This window comes from Trachemys scripta, chromosome 11 (genome assembly GCF_013100865.1).
Source record: "Trachemys scripta elegans isolate TJP31775 chromosome 11, CAS_Tse_1.0, whole genome shotgun sequence".
Lineage (NCBI taxonomy): Eukaryota > Metazoa > Chordata > Testudines > Emydidae > Trachemys > Trachemys scripta.
Genome location: NC_048308.1, coordinates 54,042,148 through 54,060,034, shown reverse-complemented (window position 1 = coordinate 54,060,034; position 17,887 = coordinate 54,042,148). Strand labels below are relative to the sequence as shown.

The following is a 17,887-nucleotide window of genomic DNA, read 5'->3' as shown; positions in this document are numbered from 1 at the left end:
GATTCTACCACAGTCAGCAAAATTCTCTTCTCAGTTACACTTAAATACAATTGTAGCAGTGTAACTGAGAAGAGAATTGGCCCCAGATTAACCTGATGTATATTTTTCAGATATTCTCATTCTTCTCTGGGTATTATTACCAAGAAATGGTTTTCCTCAGCTGGGTGAAGACTCCTGTAAAGAGAGGAACCTGGGCAGAAAAAAATGAGGGAACACCTGATAGAGGCATGGATTTAACAGTATTTATTCCACTCTGCTCAGCACAGCACTACACTGCTATGGCCATGGTTTAAGATTACAAATCCACATGGTTTCCTGCTGCATTGTGTGTTTTGGTCTTCATATATACCACCTAAATGCCTGCAGAAATGTCATTTTAAAAATGTTTGCGATGCAGAGAGGCATGCGGATAGACAAGAGAATGCCTTCCTTCCCTCCCACCCCTATGCCCTGGTTTGTTTGTTTTTTTTAAACTTGCTGTTTACATATTCTTCCCATTTGCCTGTTAGAAATAGGCTCATCCAGGAATAAAAACAGATTAAAATGGTGTCAGGAAGAAATCTTCCTAGGGGGAAAAAAGGTAAACCAAATGTTGCCTTCTGGAAATAAATTGTGAAGTGGAGATGAATTCAAGTGGGCAATAAAAGGCAGTTCATGCAGGTGAACCCTACTACCACTCCACATGCGGTAACAGCTTGGTAAGGTTAGACAGTACCCAAAATAATTAGACATCCCGCCTCAGTGCCAAGAGGCTACTTGCCCTCCCTCCCATCTTAACCGTACTCTGTCCCACCTAGAGAGAGCCTCTCTTCCCCTCCTTCCAAACAGAATGGCTAGCCCTCAACTTTCACTCCTCATTCACATTTCCTGTCCACAAAACTCCTGCGCCTGTTAAGGCTGGGAGTAGGGGATGGGGACTACAAACATGCTCTGGAGTGTTGAGGACATCAGAGAAGTTAGACAGATTTTACCACGAGGACCGTCTCTCAACAGTGGCAAATAATACAGCTGAAGAATGAGATATTTACTTAAGCTTTATAGGTAGGGTAAGAACAATGCACAAATCTGGGGACGATTACCTCTACTCCATCTGCAAATGATCACCCTACTTAAATATAGCAGCAGGCCCAGCGTTGCAAAGGGCAGTTCAGCTAGACAGGAGGTCCAGATGCTTGGCTCTCTTCAAGTGACCACATCCTACTAAGCTGCAGAATCATTAGACCGATGTAGCGATCTCACCATCTGTATGAAATGAGAAGCGTGTGGGGAACCAAGGGACTAACTTGCAGCACAGTTTTGTAATCCTAAATAGTGTAAAAGTCATGGAGCAGATCCTGATCTCACCCTCACTCTAAGAACTTGTCTACAGTGCTCACTAGAGGGGTGTGATTTCTTATACACACCAACATGTCACATACTGTCTGGCACATAATAGGATGTGTTATTCCCATTTCAAACAACGCTACCTTAATGTGCACTAGGGAACTTTAGTGCCTGACAGCAGGGTTCACGTGACCAGTTAGTGTGCAACACGTTGGAGTACTTTAGGACACACACACCTCTAGTGTATTGCTTCACTGTGCAGACAAGCCCTAAATCTGGAATAACTCCTTTAGCTTTCAAACCGTTTCCTTTCACTGTTTCATTTTCATTTTCCATGCTTAAAAACATCCAAATCTACTTATTTAAACAAAGTTTGTTTTCCTCATGCAGGTCACCTGTGTTTCCCTCTTGGTCCTTCAGTGAAGTAATAATGCTGAATCTGTGATATCAGAATCACATTCACAGCAACAGGCTATTATACCTTTCTATCTAGAGTACTTGTAAGGGCCCCCATTACTGTAGTATGTGAGCCCCTCACACTCTTTGATGTGTTTATCCTCACAACACCCCTCTAAGGTAGGGAAGTGCTATCGTTTCCATTCTACAGATAGTCTCTCTGTGCCTCAGTTCCCTAAGTAACATCCAACAGGAAGTTTGTGGCAGAGCAGGTCTATCTGAACTCAGGTCTTCTGGATCCTAGGCTAGGGCCCTAACCAAGATTGCATTCCAGGACCATGTGAAAGTTGGGTGGGAGTTCCTGATTTAGCAAAGCATCCCCATTCAGGGCAAGCATGTGCTTAAGTTCCATTGAAATCAGTGGGAATTAAACACACGCTTAAAACTAAGCCCATTCTTAAGTGCTAACCGGAGTAAACATGGATTTAAGCATGTGCTTAAGTGCTTTCCTGAATTGGGGCCTGAATGAGCAAGCACATATTAATAAATCTCCTCCATTCAGTTTCAGCAGGGACTGTTTCTGGCGTTGAGAAACTTTATATCTATTTAAAAACAGCAAATTGCTAAACTAGGTCAGAGCATTAGTTTATATGGTTCAGTACTCTGTCTCCAGGGCCGGCTCTGACTTTTTTGCCGCCCCAAGCAAAAAAAACCCAAACCAACAAAACAGGGTGCAGGGTGGCCAGACCCAGAGGCAAAGCAAAAAGACCCCCAACCCCTGGGCATAGGGCGGCTGGACCCGGAGGCAAAGCATAAACAAAACAAACCCCCTGGGTGCATGGTGGCTGGACCCAGGAGCAAAGCAAAAGAAAATAAATAAACCCCAGGGCGCAGGGCGGCCGGACCCAGAGGCAAAGCAAAAAAACCCAGGGCAGCCGTGCTGCCCTAAGATTGGACGGAATACCACCCCTTAGAATCTGCTGCCCCAAGCACGAGCTTGTTCGGCTGATGCCTGGAGCCGGCCCTGCCTGTCTCTGACTGTGGCCATCATGAGATACTTTAGAAACTGTAAAAATCCCCATAGTGCACAGTTAAGAAATGAACATCCCAACAGGGAACTCCTTCCTAACCAATCCACTGTCTGTTAACCATTGCCTTATGCCTTCAAGCATGAGGGTTTATATTCCTCTTCTGTTCTTTGAAAATGTAACCATGTGTGTTTTCATTTCACAAATAAGATTGACTGGATTCTGGGAATTCTCTCAGGAGCCAGGGTAGGGCAGCATCAGGGCAAGTGGGAACAAATGCACCATCTTTCCTGAGTAAGTATCTTCCAGCTTCCCAATCAGAGATCACGTATGCACTGAGGGCATTTTAGTCCTTTCACCGCAAATTGAACCCATACTGGTTAGTTAAAGCCAGTGGGGAACACCTATCTTGCGGGAAATTGTTAGGTTGCCTTCCTTTAGTGAGACATTATCAGCAACTCACAAACAAATAGCAGTGTGACCTTTGCTTAAGAAATCAGCCCTAAAGAGAAGACTGAGCGGGGACATGATAACACTTTTCAAGTACATAAAAGGTTGTTACAAGGAGGAGGGAGAAAAATTTTGGTTCTTAACCTCTGAGGATAGGACAAGAAGCAATTCGGTTAAATTGCAGCAAGGGAGGTTTAGGTTGGACATTAGGAAAAACTTCCTAACTGTCAGGGTGGTTAAGCACTGGAATTAATTGCCTAGGGAGGTTGTGGAATCTCTATCATTGGAGATTTTTAGGAGCAGGTTAGACAAACACCTGTCAGGGATGGTATCGATAATACTTAGTCCTGCCCTGAGTGCAGGGGACTGGACTTGACCTCGATGATTCTATGAAATGCCAGTGTCTTTGTCTACTATCCTCTAGTCTCTAACCTCCCCTTTCCAAAAAAGACCACTGAAGACGTAGCAGTGCACTAATTCCAACATTAATTGACATCAGCAGATTCATTGGATCCCAACCAGTCAGGGCTCAGACCTAGACATAGCATAGAGATGGTGTTATTCACGGTGGTCAACAAAATCTCTCCAGACAATAGACGGTGAGAGGCATCCTTGCTGATACCACATGGTCTATCAGAAGCCTTGGATTTCACTGTTCATGAAGTATTGTTAATACAACTGTGGGACCAACTGGCAGAAGTGGGCGGAATCACCTTAGAGTAGTTCCTGGTCTGTACTGTCACGGTAATTGCCAGAAGTTATCGTGGAATGATTTTACTCTCCTCAGGACTTTCAGGAATTAAGTCCTGCAGGGCTCAGTCCTATCACCCCTTTTTGATATCTTTGTGAAGATGCTGGGTGAGAAGTAGCTAGGCCTATGATGTCATACTAGTGAAATCCTGTGTCCTCACGAAGCTGAGATATAGCATCTCCCGCCCTTCCCAGTGTCTGGCAGAAAGTAGGGGCCTGGAGGAAAGCTAATAAGAATCTTGAAAATCTAGCGAAGTCTCTAACTGTTCTGTAAATCGAAAGCATCTGTATACTTATTGTCCAAGTGACTACAAATCTTGCTAGGCTCATCTCTATGAGTTCCTATGTCCCTAAAATGCAACAGTGCCAAAAATATCTTTGTCCATCTTGGGAAGGCCAAGAGATTGAGTCTGTGAATTAGCTGTCAAAGTAGTAGGTCTAGTTAGAATCAGCGAGATACAGAAAGGGCCCAGCTCTACATTGGACAGCACTGCAGTCTTGCCAGTAGCCCTTCTTAACATATGTTTTGACACACAACAAAACTGCTGATGTAAGCTCACTACTTTAGGTATTCTGGCATGACAAAGATCATAAGGGAATGAAATTTTCAAGGAAAATTGTCTAGCAGAACTCACAAATTCCTAACAGCTAGAGGGTTGTGTTTTTTTTTTATTAATTTATATTGATTTTTAATTTTTGGAAAAACTCTCAAGAAGATGCATAGTGTCAAAATATTTTTCATAATTTGCTTGTTAACTTTCAATCACCATTTATAGTAATCTCTTCGAAGTCTCCTCATCAGGCTGGTTTGCTTCTGTTGCAAGTACTGCTCTTATTACTATTTTTTTTTTTTTTTTTGAAGGAAAAAACCTACAAAACCTATAGCATGCTGTAGCGAAGGGCCAAAATGTTATAGTTTGCAGTTGGGTTACCTGCAATGTTTGAAGGTCATTGTAGAACACTGTAGTCATTATGAGGATGGCTTGTTAATGAAGGATTATTTTTAAAATTTTATTTAGACCAATAAAGCGTTAGCTCATTTGTTTAAAAAGATATACTACCTCTATCGTATACAGAATTATCTGAATTTGGAAACCGGTCCAAGGGAGGGAAGCAAAGGGAGAAGCAACTGAGGCAGGATGGTGCAGCAGGGGGAAGCAGTGGCTCTATGGCAAAGCTATGGAGGCACTTCTATTGCATATTCTGAGGTTCAGGCTCCATTCATAAAAGGGGAAAGGGTAGAGGTAACTAGCACTTCAGGTTAAATGAATCTCTCACAAGCTAAGTGACTAGCCCAAGGAAGTCTGTGCCAGAACTGATTATTGGGAATATACAGGTCTGTCTCATCTTACGCTGGCGTTATGTTCCGCAGTCAGCGCCTAAAGCGAAAATCACGTATAATCAAAATTACATTGAGTGTAATGGCGGGCGGAATCACCCGCACTACAGAAACAGTATTTAAATTGTTATTTTTCTCTTTTGGGGGGTTTTGTTTTTGTTTTTGCTGACCGCGTAAAGCTGAAATCATACATGTTAAATGCGCCTGAGATGCGACAGACCTGTAACCTATTTTTCCTAAGTCCCAGACCAGGTTTTCCCTTCTGTTGTCTGCATTATGTATTTGTGTACTATTAGCCTGTCCTGTCTGTTGTAACTTAAGCCCTGATTCTGCAATCTGTTCTGTGTGAACTAACCTTTATACCTGCTTGGAGTCCCACTGGAGGCAGACTATGAAATCTAGAGTGGTAGCCGTGTTAGTCTGTATCAGCAAAAAGAACGAGGAGTACTTGTGGCACCTTAGAGACTAAATAAATAAATGCCCAAATAAATTTTGTTGTTGTTGTTATTTGTCTCTAAGGTGCCACAAGTACTCCTCGTTCTTTGTGAAATCTCAGGCTCTGATCCTGCAAATGTGCAACAAGGGGTCACGAATCATGTGCATGAAGTTACTCTTATACCTAAGTGGTTTGCAGATTTGGGTCCTTAGATTGCAAACTCTCAGGGCAGGGCCAAACTCCCTGATTATACTCATTAAATAATAAAATTTCTCCCATCCTTTAATTCTAAAGACTGTTTTATAGGAGCAAAATCAGCTCCTGGCCCATCTCCTCCCTTCATTCCCACCATACCTCCCTCAGTTCCTTCTCCATTCTGGTGCCTTCTAGACCTCTAGGACAACGTGTATGACTAGTCTAAAGGCTGGAGTTTGAGAACGACAGCTTTGCAGTGTTTTGTGCCTATACAGCAAGGTGATAAGTGCCACGGGTCCTGAACATGTACAGACAGGAAGCTCAGTGAGACCTGGGCTGGCAGTCAGGTATGCCAAGGGCTGCTCAATGTAATAAGTGCAACATGCTGCAGAAACAGTCAGGAAGGGAAGGGAAAGACACAGATTTGGGCAAGGCTGTGACAGGAACAAAGAAAATATTGGCGAGGGGAGGTGCAGCAGGGTGCGTGTAGCCCAGATGTGAGCAGCAGCAGGAAGCAGCCCTGGTCTGTCTGTGGGGGGGGGAAGGAGAGGGATGCTCTGGGGGCGATGCGAGCAGTAGGAGGCAGCCTTGTCCTTGCCCAGAGCTGCTCTGTGCGTGTGTTGTGCACGGGGTGATGTCAGTGGCAGCTGGGCTGGTGCAGTCAGTACTTCCTGTATCAGGCAGGCTCGGTTAGCTGCAGGCGCCTCTGCTCCTCCTGACCCAGCGAGCAGCTGGATTGTCAATTTCAGGTCTCCCAGGCACCGTTGCGTTGAGCTCTCCTCCCCCCCCCGCCCGCAACTCTGGACGCTGGCTGACATCTCCCGGGAGCGGAGCTGCATGTGCCTGGGCAGAGCCGAGGGAGAATGGCAGTCCTCAAACTCACCGACCAGGTAGGAGACCGCAGAGAGCCCAGGCAGCCTTGCAGGAGGCTAGGAAAACCCCTGCGCGGAAGGGAGCCGCTGCCGCGGAGAGGAGGAGGAGGAGCAGGAGCAGGAGCAGGCAGTGGCTATGGCAGCTCCAGCTCTGATGGGTTTGTTGTTGTGCAGCTCAGCAAAGTGAAGCGGTGTCTTGCAATGCTTCGCCTGCGCATATCCCGTCCGTTCGTTAAGCACGAAAACCCTCCCCGCACTCCGGCAGCTCTTCGGTCCCATATACTGCGCCCTGCAACGTTCGCCATTCGGGCTTGTGTGTGTGTGTGTGTGTATTCTCTGGGAGACGCACGCAGAGAACAGGGAGGAGGGCTAATAAGGCTATTTTGCCTGAGGCTAATAATGTACCGCGTTACTAGTCAGTCAAGTTTTGCATTGTATGGGGAGAACAGGCAAATGTCAAAATGCCAGAAAGAAAGGCGCTATTTGTTGGCGTCTTTACAATGAATAGATTAGAGGATTTGTCACTGAAACAACCATCTGGAATAGCACAGTTATTTTGCATCATTCTGGTGTTTATTGGTTTGGCATTCCATTCCGGCGCAGCCTAGACCTGTTTTTATTTAAATCAGTGAAGTATGGTGGCTCAAGGTAGATTTCAGTGTGTTTCAGTGTCACTTAGAGACAAGAGGCAGATTAGAAATATTAGACAGAACATTTACTTTAATTAACTAGTTACATTTTCTCATCAGTCCAGCGTTGGAATTAATTAATTAATGAGTTGCTTAAGCTAATGTTTTAATTTGTCTCTTCCTTCCTATGAACATTAACACTTTGCAACTGCATGAATGGTTGTTATTTGGCTGTTCAAACACTGTCAGATTCCTAGGTGCTTTTTAAACTAAGGTATTTAATTATACAACTCTTTATGTAGGTTTCTTTTAAAAGATTATTTCACATAGAAAACATAAGTGATATTTTTTTTTTTTAAAAAGTATAGGTTGTTTGTTTAACCAATGATAGATCCATTTTTGCATCCCTTGTTGGGCACCTGAAACTCCCATTGAAGTCAACTGCTATGCAGGATGAGTCTTGTAATGGGCTCCAAGTGGGTCCCCTTGTGAATCCCCATTGAAGACAATGCAATTCTGCCTTTGTTTCTTCTGCGGGGAGCAGCTTGCAGAATTGGGGCCTATATGTGTAACTTAAGTGAACCTAGTATTCTGTTTGACATTCATTCGCTTTTGAAAATTTTACCCAATGATGAGTTAGAGTTGATATACCATCCAGCTTTCAAGTCAAACATGCAGTTTTACAATTCTCAGAGTTGAGGGGTAGGATAAAAATGGATGTTGGCTATTTGTGTAAGGTCTCTAAGGTATATTAACCTTCTTTTGGGAATTCAGTGCTATTTATTACCATGATACATAGTAATTATTTTTCTACTAGGCCTTCATGTTTAAAGAGTGCATTTTTGGTTTTGTTGCCATAACTGTTTGCAAGTTATTAGAAAATGGCAATATTCAACTCTCACCTTATGTTAAAATGTTAAATTTAATAATAGAGCAGCTATAATTTGTATTAAATCACTTCTTACCATTCATAGTCAAAAGCATTTTAAAATATTTAGTAAAGTGATATTGTGGTTCCCACAGCCTAATTTATCAACATATTGTACCATCTGTTACACATTTGCTTGTCTTAATCAGCTATTTTTAGTTTAACTTGGTCTGCCTATAATCTGCAGTGTGGGTGTCCTTCAAGTCCAAAACTTTCCTGTTACTTTTAATATGATCATCAGCAGTTACAGGCCCTTATTCAAACAACCCCCTTTCCCCCCCCCCCCCTCTCTCTCTCTCTCACACACACACACACACTCTCTCACACACACACATATATATATAAATTAGAGAGAGAGAGAGAGAATGCATGCACATGTATTTCCAAAGAAGCCTTCCACTAAAAAATCCTCTACCTGGCATTTTTAAAGGAAAAAATGAGCTACTCTTAAAATTAAATAAACATTGAAAGTGACTGTGTGAATTATAGTAGTCTAAATGCATTTCCATAATTTAACCAAAGACAGTGTTTATAGTTCTGTCTCCTGGCATGTCCCTTGATACACTCATGTCTTCGGATGTGGTGCTTATAGCAAACGAAGAAAATGTTTCATACCATGAGACTTCATTCTGCCCTGTAGTGCATAGAACAAGTCTCATAAATCAGAAGATTCAGGTGAGATCTGTAAATTTAAAGTCTAGGCTGCAGCATAATATTAAAGGTATTTGCACTACAGCTGGTAAAGGAAGTGTAGCATTTCAGGCTTTACGTCTAAGTCTGAAATCGTGTTTCATGAGGTCCTTGGAATTAAAGCCCTAAAGGTTTTAAAACCATTGCTAAACCTTCTCAACAAGGATCTTGCTTCATCACTGGTAGTAGAGTTAAAAAATGTGGTTTGAGCCAAGTGGATTGCATCTTGTGAAGTCTGTATTGCAACAAAGGATGCTGAGGGGGCGGGGGGCAGTCTTGACTTTTTTTAAGATTAGTTATTTCTCCTCTTCCCCCTCCCCCACCTCTAACATTCTCCAGACCTGGTAGATTGATTTATCAGAACTGGCATGGTGACTTTGCAGTATGCCTTTGCGTGGCAGCACACTCTAAATACTCTCTGCTTGACAGTGTCATGGGTCACTTCCAGTCTGGCTTCAGGGCATGGTATGGCAACGCTTTTTTATTCTGGGGGATGTCCTCCTTCTCCTGTCCATAGACATATCCATACTCTTCCTGCTGGACCTCTCTGTGACATTTGGTATGGTTGATCACCAGATATTCCTGTCTCACTTGTACGAGGATGCAGGAGTGAACAGAAGTGTTTCAAAATGGCTCAGGGCTTTTTTTTTAAATTGAGCCCAGGAAGTTATGAGCCACTAGTTCTCCATTTCTAAAGCCCTTGTCTTTAGATTCCCACCAAGGCTCATCCTCTTCCCCATGTTATTCAGTATCTATAACAAAGCCAGTGGGAGGCCTTGCATGACAACATGGGCTGAAGTGCCAGTAGTGTGCAGAGGATGCCAGGTGCTACATCCTCCTTTACATCACTGTCTCACAGCTTTTTCCATGCCTACCTGAAACCAGTACCGGGGTGCTGGCTAAAGCTGAACCCTGGTAAAACTGAGGTGATGTTGGTAGGAAGAATGATGCACTTTGAAGCACTTACATCTTTATAACATCCTCCACTGCCTACAGTATGTGTCTTCAGATTTAGTTGGTCCACAGGCTACATTGCTCTGGGTGTCCAGACAGCCATGGCAGTAAAACACACCAGCTTTCATCTGTGGCTAGCCAGAAGACTGCATACCGTTTGCACAGACACAGAAGTGGCACTGTGACTCCTGCATTTGTGATCTCCAGTATTGATTATTGCAATTTGTTATATTTAGTAATGAAGTCCCATACCCTTTAGCAGCTGCAATGGGTCCAAATTGAGCAGCTTGTCTGTTTAGGAACACAGGTCACCACAATCACATCACTCCAGCTCTCTGCGCTGCATACAAAATCTGGATCAGGTTCTGTCTGCCTGAGAGATCTCTTCTCCCTCCATAAGTGTTACTTCCCTTAACACCTACCTTCCACTGGAACAATGAAACTGTGGACCAATAGGGTCCAACAAGGCAGTCTACCTCCAGCTCTGTAAAAGTTTGACGATACTTAGTAGCAAGAGACAAAAGAAGCCACATGCTGGTATGAGGAGTAAAGATAAATCTTATTTCTGTGACTTAGGTTTTCCTCATTTTTTTCACATGTGCACCCACTCGCTCTTGTCCTCTCTCTCACACATAGGCAACCAAGCAAACAAAGCAGGCAAACAAAGATAATCATAAGCTAATTAATCTATTTTTCATTCAGGGTCAGAAAAAAAGAAGAGATTGTTATTGTTTCTATTTTAAGACACTTGAGAAGTGCTAAGATACTGTGGTGGTGGAACAATAAAATAGGTATACTTTATAAGCTATCCTGGTTGTATTCAGATAGTTCTTAGGTAAAAGAGCTTAGTTTAAGACTATATCCTATCACAGGAATCGGCAGCCTTTGGCACACCACCCATCAGGGGAAGCCTCTGGTGGGCCGGGACGGTTTGTTTACCTGCAGTGTCCGCAGGTTCGGGCGATCGCAACTCCCACTGACTGCGGTTCGCCGTTCCAGGCTAATGGGGGCTGCGGGAAGAGGTGGCCTGGCCTGCGCCGCTTCCCACAGCCCCTGTTGGCCTGGAATGGCCAACCGTGGCCAGTGGGAGCTGCGATCGGCCGAACCTGTGGATGATGCAGGTAAACAAACTGTCCGACCCGCCAGCAGCTTTCTCTGAAGGGCCGTGTGCCAAAGGCTGCCGATCCCTGTCCTATCTGTTTCTATTCAAGCAAGTTACATGAGCTCATTTCTGAGTGATGGCAATTGCTAGCTAATCACATGGTAGCTTTTTAATCATTTAACCGAAGGAAGTATTTTCAACCCTCATTCACTTGTGGAAGTGAATCTATCTATCTTCCTTCTGTTCCTAGCCCCCCTCTTCTAAAAATTGTATATGAATGATTGAAGTAGTAAGATTTTAAAAATGAACAAACCCTAAATTGTGATTAGACACTTAAAGTTTCAACTTTGCTGACACCTTTGTATGCAGCAGTATTGAGTGACAGTGCTACTTAAAGCCTTCCACATCCGTTCCAGATAATCCACTTGTCACATATGCAGTTTCTTGCATCCCCTACGGTGCGTGCCAATTACAACAGGCGTGGTAAATTTAAGTGCTTTTAGATCTACGATGGAAAGAAACCTTTTATTTTAAAATGGACACATGATGGTAAAATCACAGAAATTGGCAGGTGGTCTCAGGGGGAGGATAAGTGCCTGGAAGTTCTCGAACTCATTTTTAAAAACACTGACGAGGTTGCGAGTTGATATTATTCCTTTAAGTGATTTGGTACTCTTTTCAGTGACTGATTTTCTTCAGGTAAACGTACCATAACCTCCAGCGTCCCAATGTGCTTCAGGTTTCCTCTGACCTCCTCGACTATGGCCAGAGTGGGTGTGACTTGAGGGGTTGTGGGACTCATCTTTGTGCAGTGACTGGCTTTTAATGGCCTTAGTGGACTACCAAATGTTTTGCCCCCTATCTTATCCTGAGTCATGTTGCTCTCCCTCTGCCCTGCAACGTAATAGAATTCTAGCTGTCCCTCAAGGCATCAGTGAATGCTGCACTCCCTCTGTGAGTGGGAAGATAGACAGCTGCTGCCCAAATTGCTCTAACCATTCATAAGTGATGCCAAAGCTTCGTTTAACAGCTAAACTTCCCCGCTCCTCCTGGGAAACTGCGTGTGCATCTCCACAGTGCTGGGCACCCATATGTGCACTTCCATTCCCTGAAGTAGGTGTTGTAATTAGAGGGGGCATTTGAAGGGATGGGAATAAAGATGAGAAATCAGTTTGTTTAGGTTGCAGAAAATAATAAATTTGGTGACTAATCAAGCATGCGATAGTAATTAAAGTGGCAAAACTAATTTTTTTTTGCAGGTCTCAGAAGGAGTTGGAACTAGCTAAGAAAGGATTTCACTAAACCTTTTGTATAAAATATGAAAGTTTAAAAGAATTTTTCAAAATCAGGATATGTTCTAGTTCAGTGTTTCCCAAACTTGGGACGCCTCTTGTTTAGGGAAAGCCCCTGGTGGGCCAGGCCGGTTTGTTTACCTGCCGCGTCCATAGGTCTGGCTGATCGTGGTGCCCACTGGCCGCGGTTCGCTGCTCCAGGCCAATGGGAGCTGCTGGAAGTGGCGGCCAGTACGTCCCTCGGCCCGCGCCACTTCCAGCAGTTCCCATTGGCCTGGAGCAGCAAACCGCGGCCAGTGGGAGCCGCGATGGGCCGGACCTACAGACGCGGCAGGTAAACAAACCAGCCCGGCCCGCCAGGGACTTTCCCTAAACAAACGGCGTCCCAAGTTTGGGAAACACTGTTCTAGTTGAAAGAATTCATTCAGGGAAGTCCTTTGGCCTGTGTTACATAGGTCAGAGTAGATCATCAAAATGGTCCCTTCTGGCTTTTTAATTGATGAATTGAAAAACAGCTTGAGATTTTAAAAATGTTGTCATTATAAACTAAGGTAACTGTGGAACAGGAATAATTTACCCATCAACAGGTATATGGCCAGTCATTCTGGTGATAGATAAATAAATGAATAAATAAAATAAATTGAAATAATTAACCCTACACATATGTGACCCTTGCTCTAACCCTGCACCACAGCAGCTATTGCTTCCTTTGGCCATGCTAGTCCTAGCCACACACTATCCACAGAAGTTGTGGAAATATATTCACATGTTTTAAAGAAAAAGTATATTTAAAAAAATGGCATTTCTCTCTCTGGTTCACATCTCTTGGCACCCTGGTCAGAGCTCTAGTGTAGACTGGCCACCAGCTTTTGAAACAGGGCTTTGGAGCTCCGCTCCAGCTCCAGGCAAAAACCTGCAGCTCCACTGCTCCGGAGCTGCTCCATGTTCCAGCTCCGGGCTCTGCTCTAAAGCCCTGTTTTGAAATGTTATATTGTCCAACCATACTCAGAGCAGGAAATAAAGTCTAGTGTAGACAAGGCCAGCGAGATACAGGGTCAGGAAGCGGCTTGCTTTCTTGGCTGAGATTTTTCTGCAAGTGGAATTATCTGTTGGGGTAGCTTTGTTGCTGGTTTTGTCATCTGTGTTCAAGTAAATGAGACCTGTGCACATGCTCTAAAAAATAAATGTAGACAAAGAAATATTCAGAGACTATCGGTCTGCAGATGTCTCTTCCAATGGGAAAGTGACACAGTCCTAAAGTCCCAAGAAGTGCGATGGAGCGTAAAGGGGCAATACAGTAAGTCTTTGCTATGGATGTGTTAAGTGCCTGGGAAACTCCAGGTATATGTCATGTTAGACTAGGGGTCGGCAACGTTTGGCACGCGGCTCGCCAGGGTAAACACCCTGGCGGGCTGGGCCAGTTTATTTACCTGCTGACGTGGCAGGTTCGGCTGATCGCGGCCCCCACTCGCTGTGGTTCACCGTCCTGGGCCAATGGGAGCAGCAAGAAGTGGCACGGGTGAGGGATGTGCTGGCCACGGCTTCCCGCTGCCCCCATTGGCCCGGGACGGCGAACCGCGGCCAGTGGGGGCCGCTATCGGCCAAACCTGCCGCGTCAACAGGTAAATAAACTGGCCCGGCCCGCCAGGGTGCTTACCCTGGTGAGCCACGTGCCAAACGTTGCCGACCCCTGTGTTAGACCATTGCTCTTTTTTGAATAACTGTCAGCAGAACCTCATATTTCTTTATATGCTTGAGGTGTGGTATTTTATCTCTGCCGGACATTCATCTTCTGACCTTTTCCTGCACAACTATTAAAATATGATTTGGTTGTCATGGCTATGTTTAGTAGAGATGTGTCCTATGTAGTCTGGGGCACATATTTGCCTACTGGGTTGGCTCTCTAGGAAAGCTGTTATTTTTTCTTTTTCTTTACTGCATCCTAAAAATTAGGCCTGACCTGGTGGTAAAAATGCCTTAGCTGGGGCTCCACTGTTGCTGCCAGTAGTGTACTGTGCTGTTTGCTGGTGCCATCATTCTCTTGGCATTGTTTAAGGGTTGGTGCAGCTCCACCAGCACTAGCAATGATAGAAATGCTGCTGTAGACCAGGTGTAGGTGTCTTCAGCTTTGTGGCAAATCACCGAATTGCAACTGATTGAGAAACAGGAAAGTTAAGGTTTTGACAGAAAGAGAAGTCAGACACCTTCAGGGCCCTACAAACCCCAAGTATGGAGGCTGTCTCTCCCCATGCTCATCCCAGCACAAGTGGCAGCCAGGCCTCCTGGCTTCTTCTCAGGAGCAGCCAAGATTCTCTCTCCTCCCGGGAGAGACGGAGTGATAGCTGAAGGGGTCACCTTGTACTTAAACCTTGATTTGCTAGGGTATGTACTTGGGTGTGTGGTTAGGCTGGGCTTGCTGCTCTCTTAACCCTCCTGTCACACAACAGAATCCTGTATTGGAGGCAGTGGGCCTTGGGGTAAATACTTGAGGCCTGGGGTAGTTCATCCTCTCAGAGACATTGGTTCAGGCTGTCTGCAGACTCAGGCAGATATGGCTGCTTTGATTACACACACAGTGAGCCATATTTTCAAGGCTGCCTTTTCTTTTTGCAACCAGGAGGGCTAGAAACTGTAACAAAAAATTTAATGAAAGCTGAGATTCTGATGTAATCACATGGCTCCAGGAGCCTGGGTCCTAGGCACAGACTTCGGCCTTCGTCACATTGAACAGATCTTGTATTTTCTATTCTTGTTTATCTTATTAAATGTGTTTGCTTAATATACTGCTATTTATGTTTTATGAAAATATACCATTAAATATACAGGTGAAACATGGCCAGGCTAATGTTGCTGATAGAACTTTAACTTCTGCATTTCTTGAGACTTTTAAATGTTAACACTGCAGCTAGAATGTTCCAGTGACAGAATATTTGTGCACTTATTGAGCTATAGAACTGTTTTTAAATAACACCTCTCTCCAGGAGGCTAGATTTGACATTTGTCACTTTATTTTCCAGAGATCATAGCCTGGTATGTTCCCACAGCCACTATCCTGTGTCTTCAACTTGGGTTTAATTGCTGTAACCGGTGACTATTTACTATTGGAGCCCTCCTGGCCTGGCAATAGATTAGAATGAAAGCACAAAACATTTAATTTTAAAGGGAGAAGATAATTCTGCAATTGTGAACCAATGGACTGAGGTCATCACTGGAGGTTGTATAGTCTTGGCCAATAAATTACAGATAACTGTGAAAATCTGGAAGAATACTTACTTTTGGGTGAGAAACACTTACATGTATTTTGCTTTTTTAGAAGAAAAAGCAATTCTTAACTATGCACTGGAAACAAACTAGTGTTTTGTAGCTAAAAATTGAGACAGTTTACTATGTTTGTACCATACAATATTGTATGCCCTAGTTTGAAATAAGCTTGTCTGGTTGCTGTTTGTACTTCACATTATTAGCTGGCTTTACATGCAGGAACACATTCTTGTGCTGGAATTATTTGTAATGGCTTGGTTTCTAATTTTAAAAAGGATGCAGTGAGAAAATGGCCTTGCAAAGCCTCCACTTCCTCTCTACAGCTGCATGTTACTGCATCTTTATGAGGAAGTAAGTAAAACCAAAATGGTTGATTTTTGTGCAAGTTTTGACACATACCTGACTGAAGCCATTTACTGAGGTAAAGCTTTCAGGTTTTTGCATGGATGTGCATGTGTATTTGTCCCCCCCCCCCCCCAAAAAAAAAAAACCAACAACAACAACCACAAAAAAGCAAAACAAAATCCCAACACTCAAGCAACTGCATTACATAAATATGAGATCTGTCTAAAGGCCATATCTTGATATTTTGCATCAAATAATTTCTTAAATCGGCATATAATCCCTAATGACAAATGGTGCAATATTTAGGTACTGCCACTTCTGCTCTGACACTTATTTGTAAATTAATTTGATATGAGGTATATTTTTCTTACGTTGCAGCTTTCATAACTTTGTTAATTTGATAACATACTATCTTTTGGCCATGCAAAGCTTTTTTTACTAAAAAAACCGGTTAGTTATAACTAGTTGCTCACCGATAATTAACAGTTTAGTTAAGGCTTTATAGAGCATAACTGCCAACTGAGCACATCTGGCTTGAAGAAATTGTAACTGTAAAAATGTAAAATCAAGTATATTTGACTTTATGAGGAACCTTTTTTAATTTGGGCAACATGTTGTCTCCAGCTTCCTCTTTGTTAGAAGGATGGAAACATGAACTTTCACATTTAAATACAATTCTTTTGGGAAGCGAAACTGCTGTGAACATTCATCAGCCTTTATATGCTTTGCTTGATTAATCATGCAGTTAGTACAGTTCAGAGAGACAGTATACCCATTTTAACATTCATCTTTGCGTACTTCGAGACTAACCTTACAGGCTCCTCATATTACCAGGGCTAAATGAGTCTTGACTGCATTCTGAAATCTTACCCTTGGCCCAAGTTCTGCTTTCAATTATGCTGGTGTATATCCAGAGTAACTGTGCTGAATATAATAGAGGCACTTCAGATTTACACTGATATAAATGAGAGCCGCGTCTGGTCCCTTTTTTTGGTTTCTGTGAATAATGTCCATTTGCATTGTCTCGGCATTTTTATTTGATTAAAACTGGACAATCTTCCTCATTTGATTGCAATCATTTTTTTAACCTGTGAAAACTGGTTAGATTGCTCTCTAAGGGCCTGATACTGCCAGATGCTGAGCTCCCTCAGTGGCACTCCAGGATGCTCAGCGCTTTACAGGATTGGCCCCCAGTACTGAAATCACTGGGAGTACTCATGGGTCTGGTTTCCATTAGATACGTTTACCAATTGCTGACAGTGGGTTCAGTACTGGTTCCACTATACACAGTTAAGCTGCAAGTCTGAACCCTGGCTTTCTGAAATGTTGCTGAGCAGGGTTTGTCCTGGTCTATGCTTGCAGTTAAACTATAGGCAACAGAATCAGTGCTGAAACAATTACTCACACCCATTGTCTTCAACAGGTGGATGTTTTGTTCTAGTGTAGACTAGGTCATGAAGGATTTGATGTGTTTGCAGGTGACAGAAACTGGTCCTTCAGGCTATTCCATCAATAAGAAGTTTAACATGACTCTTCCTATGTTCTTGACAGAACAGTTGGTCTCCTAGCAACTTGGTTTTTAGTTTAAAAAGAAAGTTTTTTGTTTGTGGTATTCATCAGCCTTCGGAGGGAGCCTTTGCTCAGAAATCTGTAATAGGAGTTTTGTTTTCATGTGACATGTTAATTTACACAGAAGGGTTAGGTCTAGACTTTCAAACTGGCTGTCTACAGTTAGACTCATTTCCTCCCTCCTCCCCCCGAGCTGCTGGGAACCCACAGGTTCCACTGAAGTCAGTGGAAGCTGCAGATGTTTGGCACCTTTGAAAATCAGGCCACTTTTAGTTCCTGATAATGGTTTGTGCCCGTGTTTAACTTTGCTCACTGAGTAATCCCATTG

General features: G+C 43.5%; 1 protein-coding gene across 11 annotated transcripts in view; it reads left to right on the top strand.

Annotated features, from left to right (window-relative positions):
- The first annotated feature begins 6,600 nt into the window (after window positions 1-6,600).
- The window catches only part of ANKRD44 (ankyrin repeat domain 44), a 216,592-nt gene continuing 205,305 nt past the window's right edge, over window positions 6,601-17,887 (top strand). For all 11 annotated transcript variants that reach the window (XM_034785283.1, XM_034785278.1, XM_034785277.1 and 8 more), the window contains exon 1: window positions 6,601-6,807. In XM_034785283.1, the coding sequence (XP_034641174.1) occupies window positions 6,781-6,807 (27 nt within the window). In that variant the 5' untranslated portion in view covers window positions 6,601-6,780. The remainder of the gene's footprint in view (window positions 6,808-17,887) is intronic.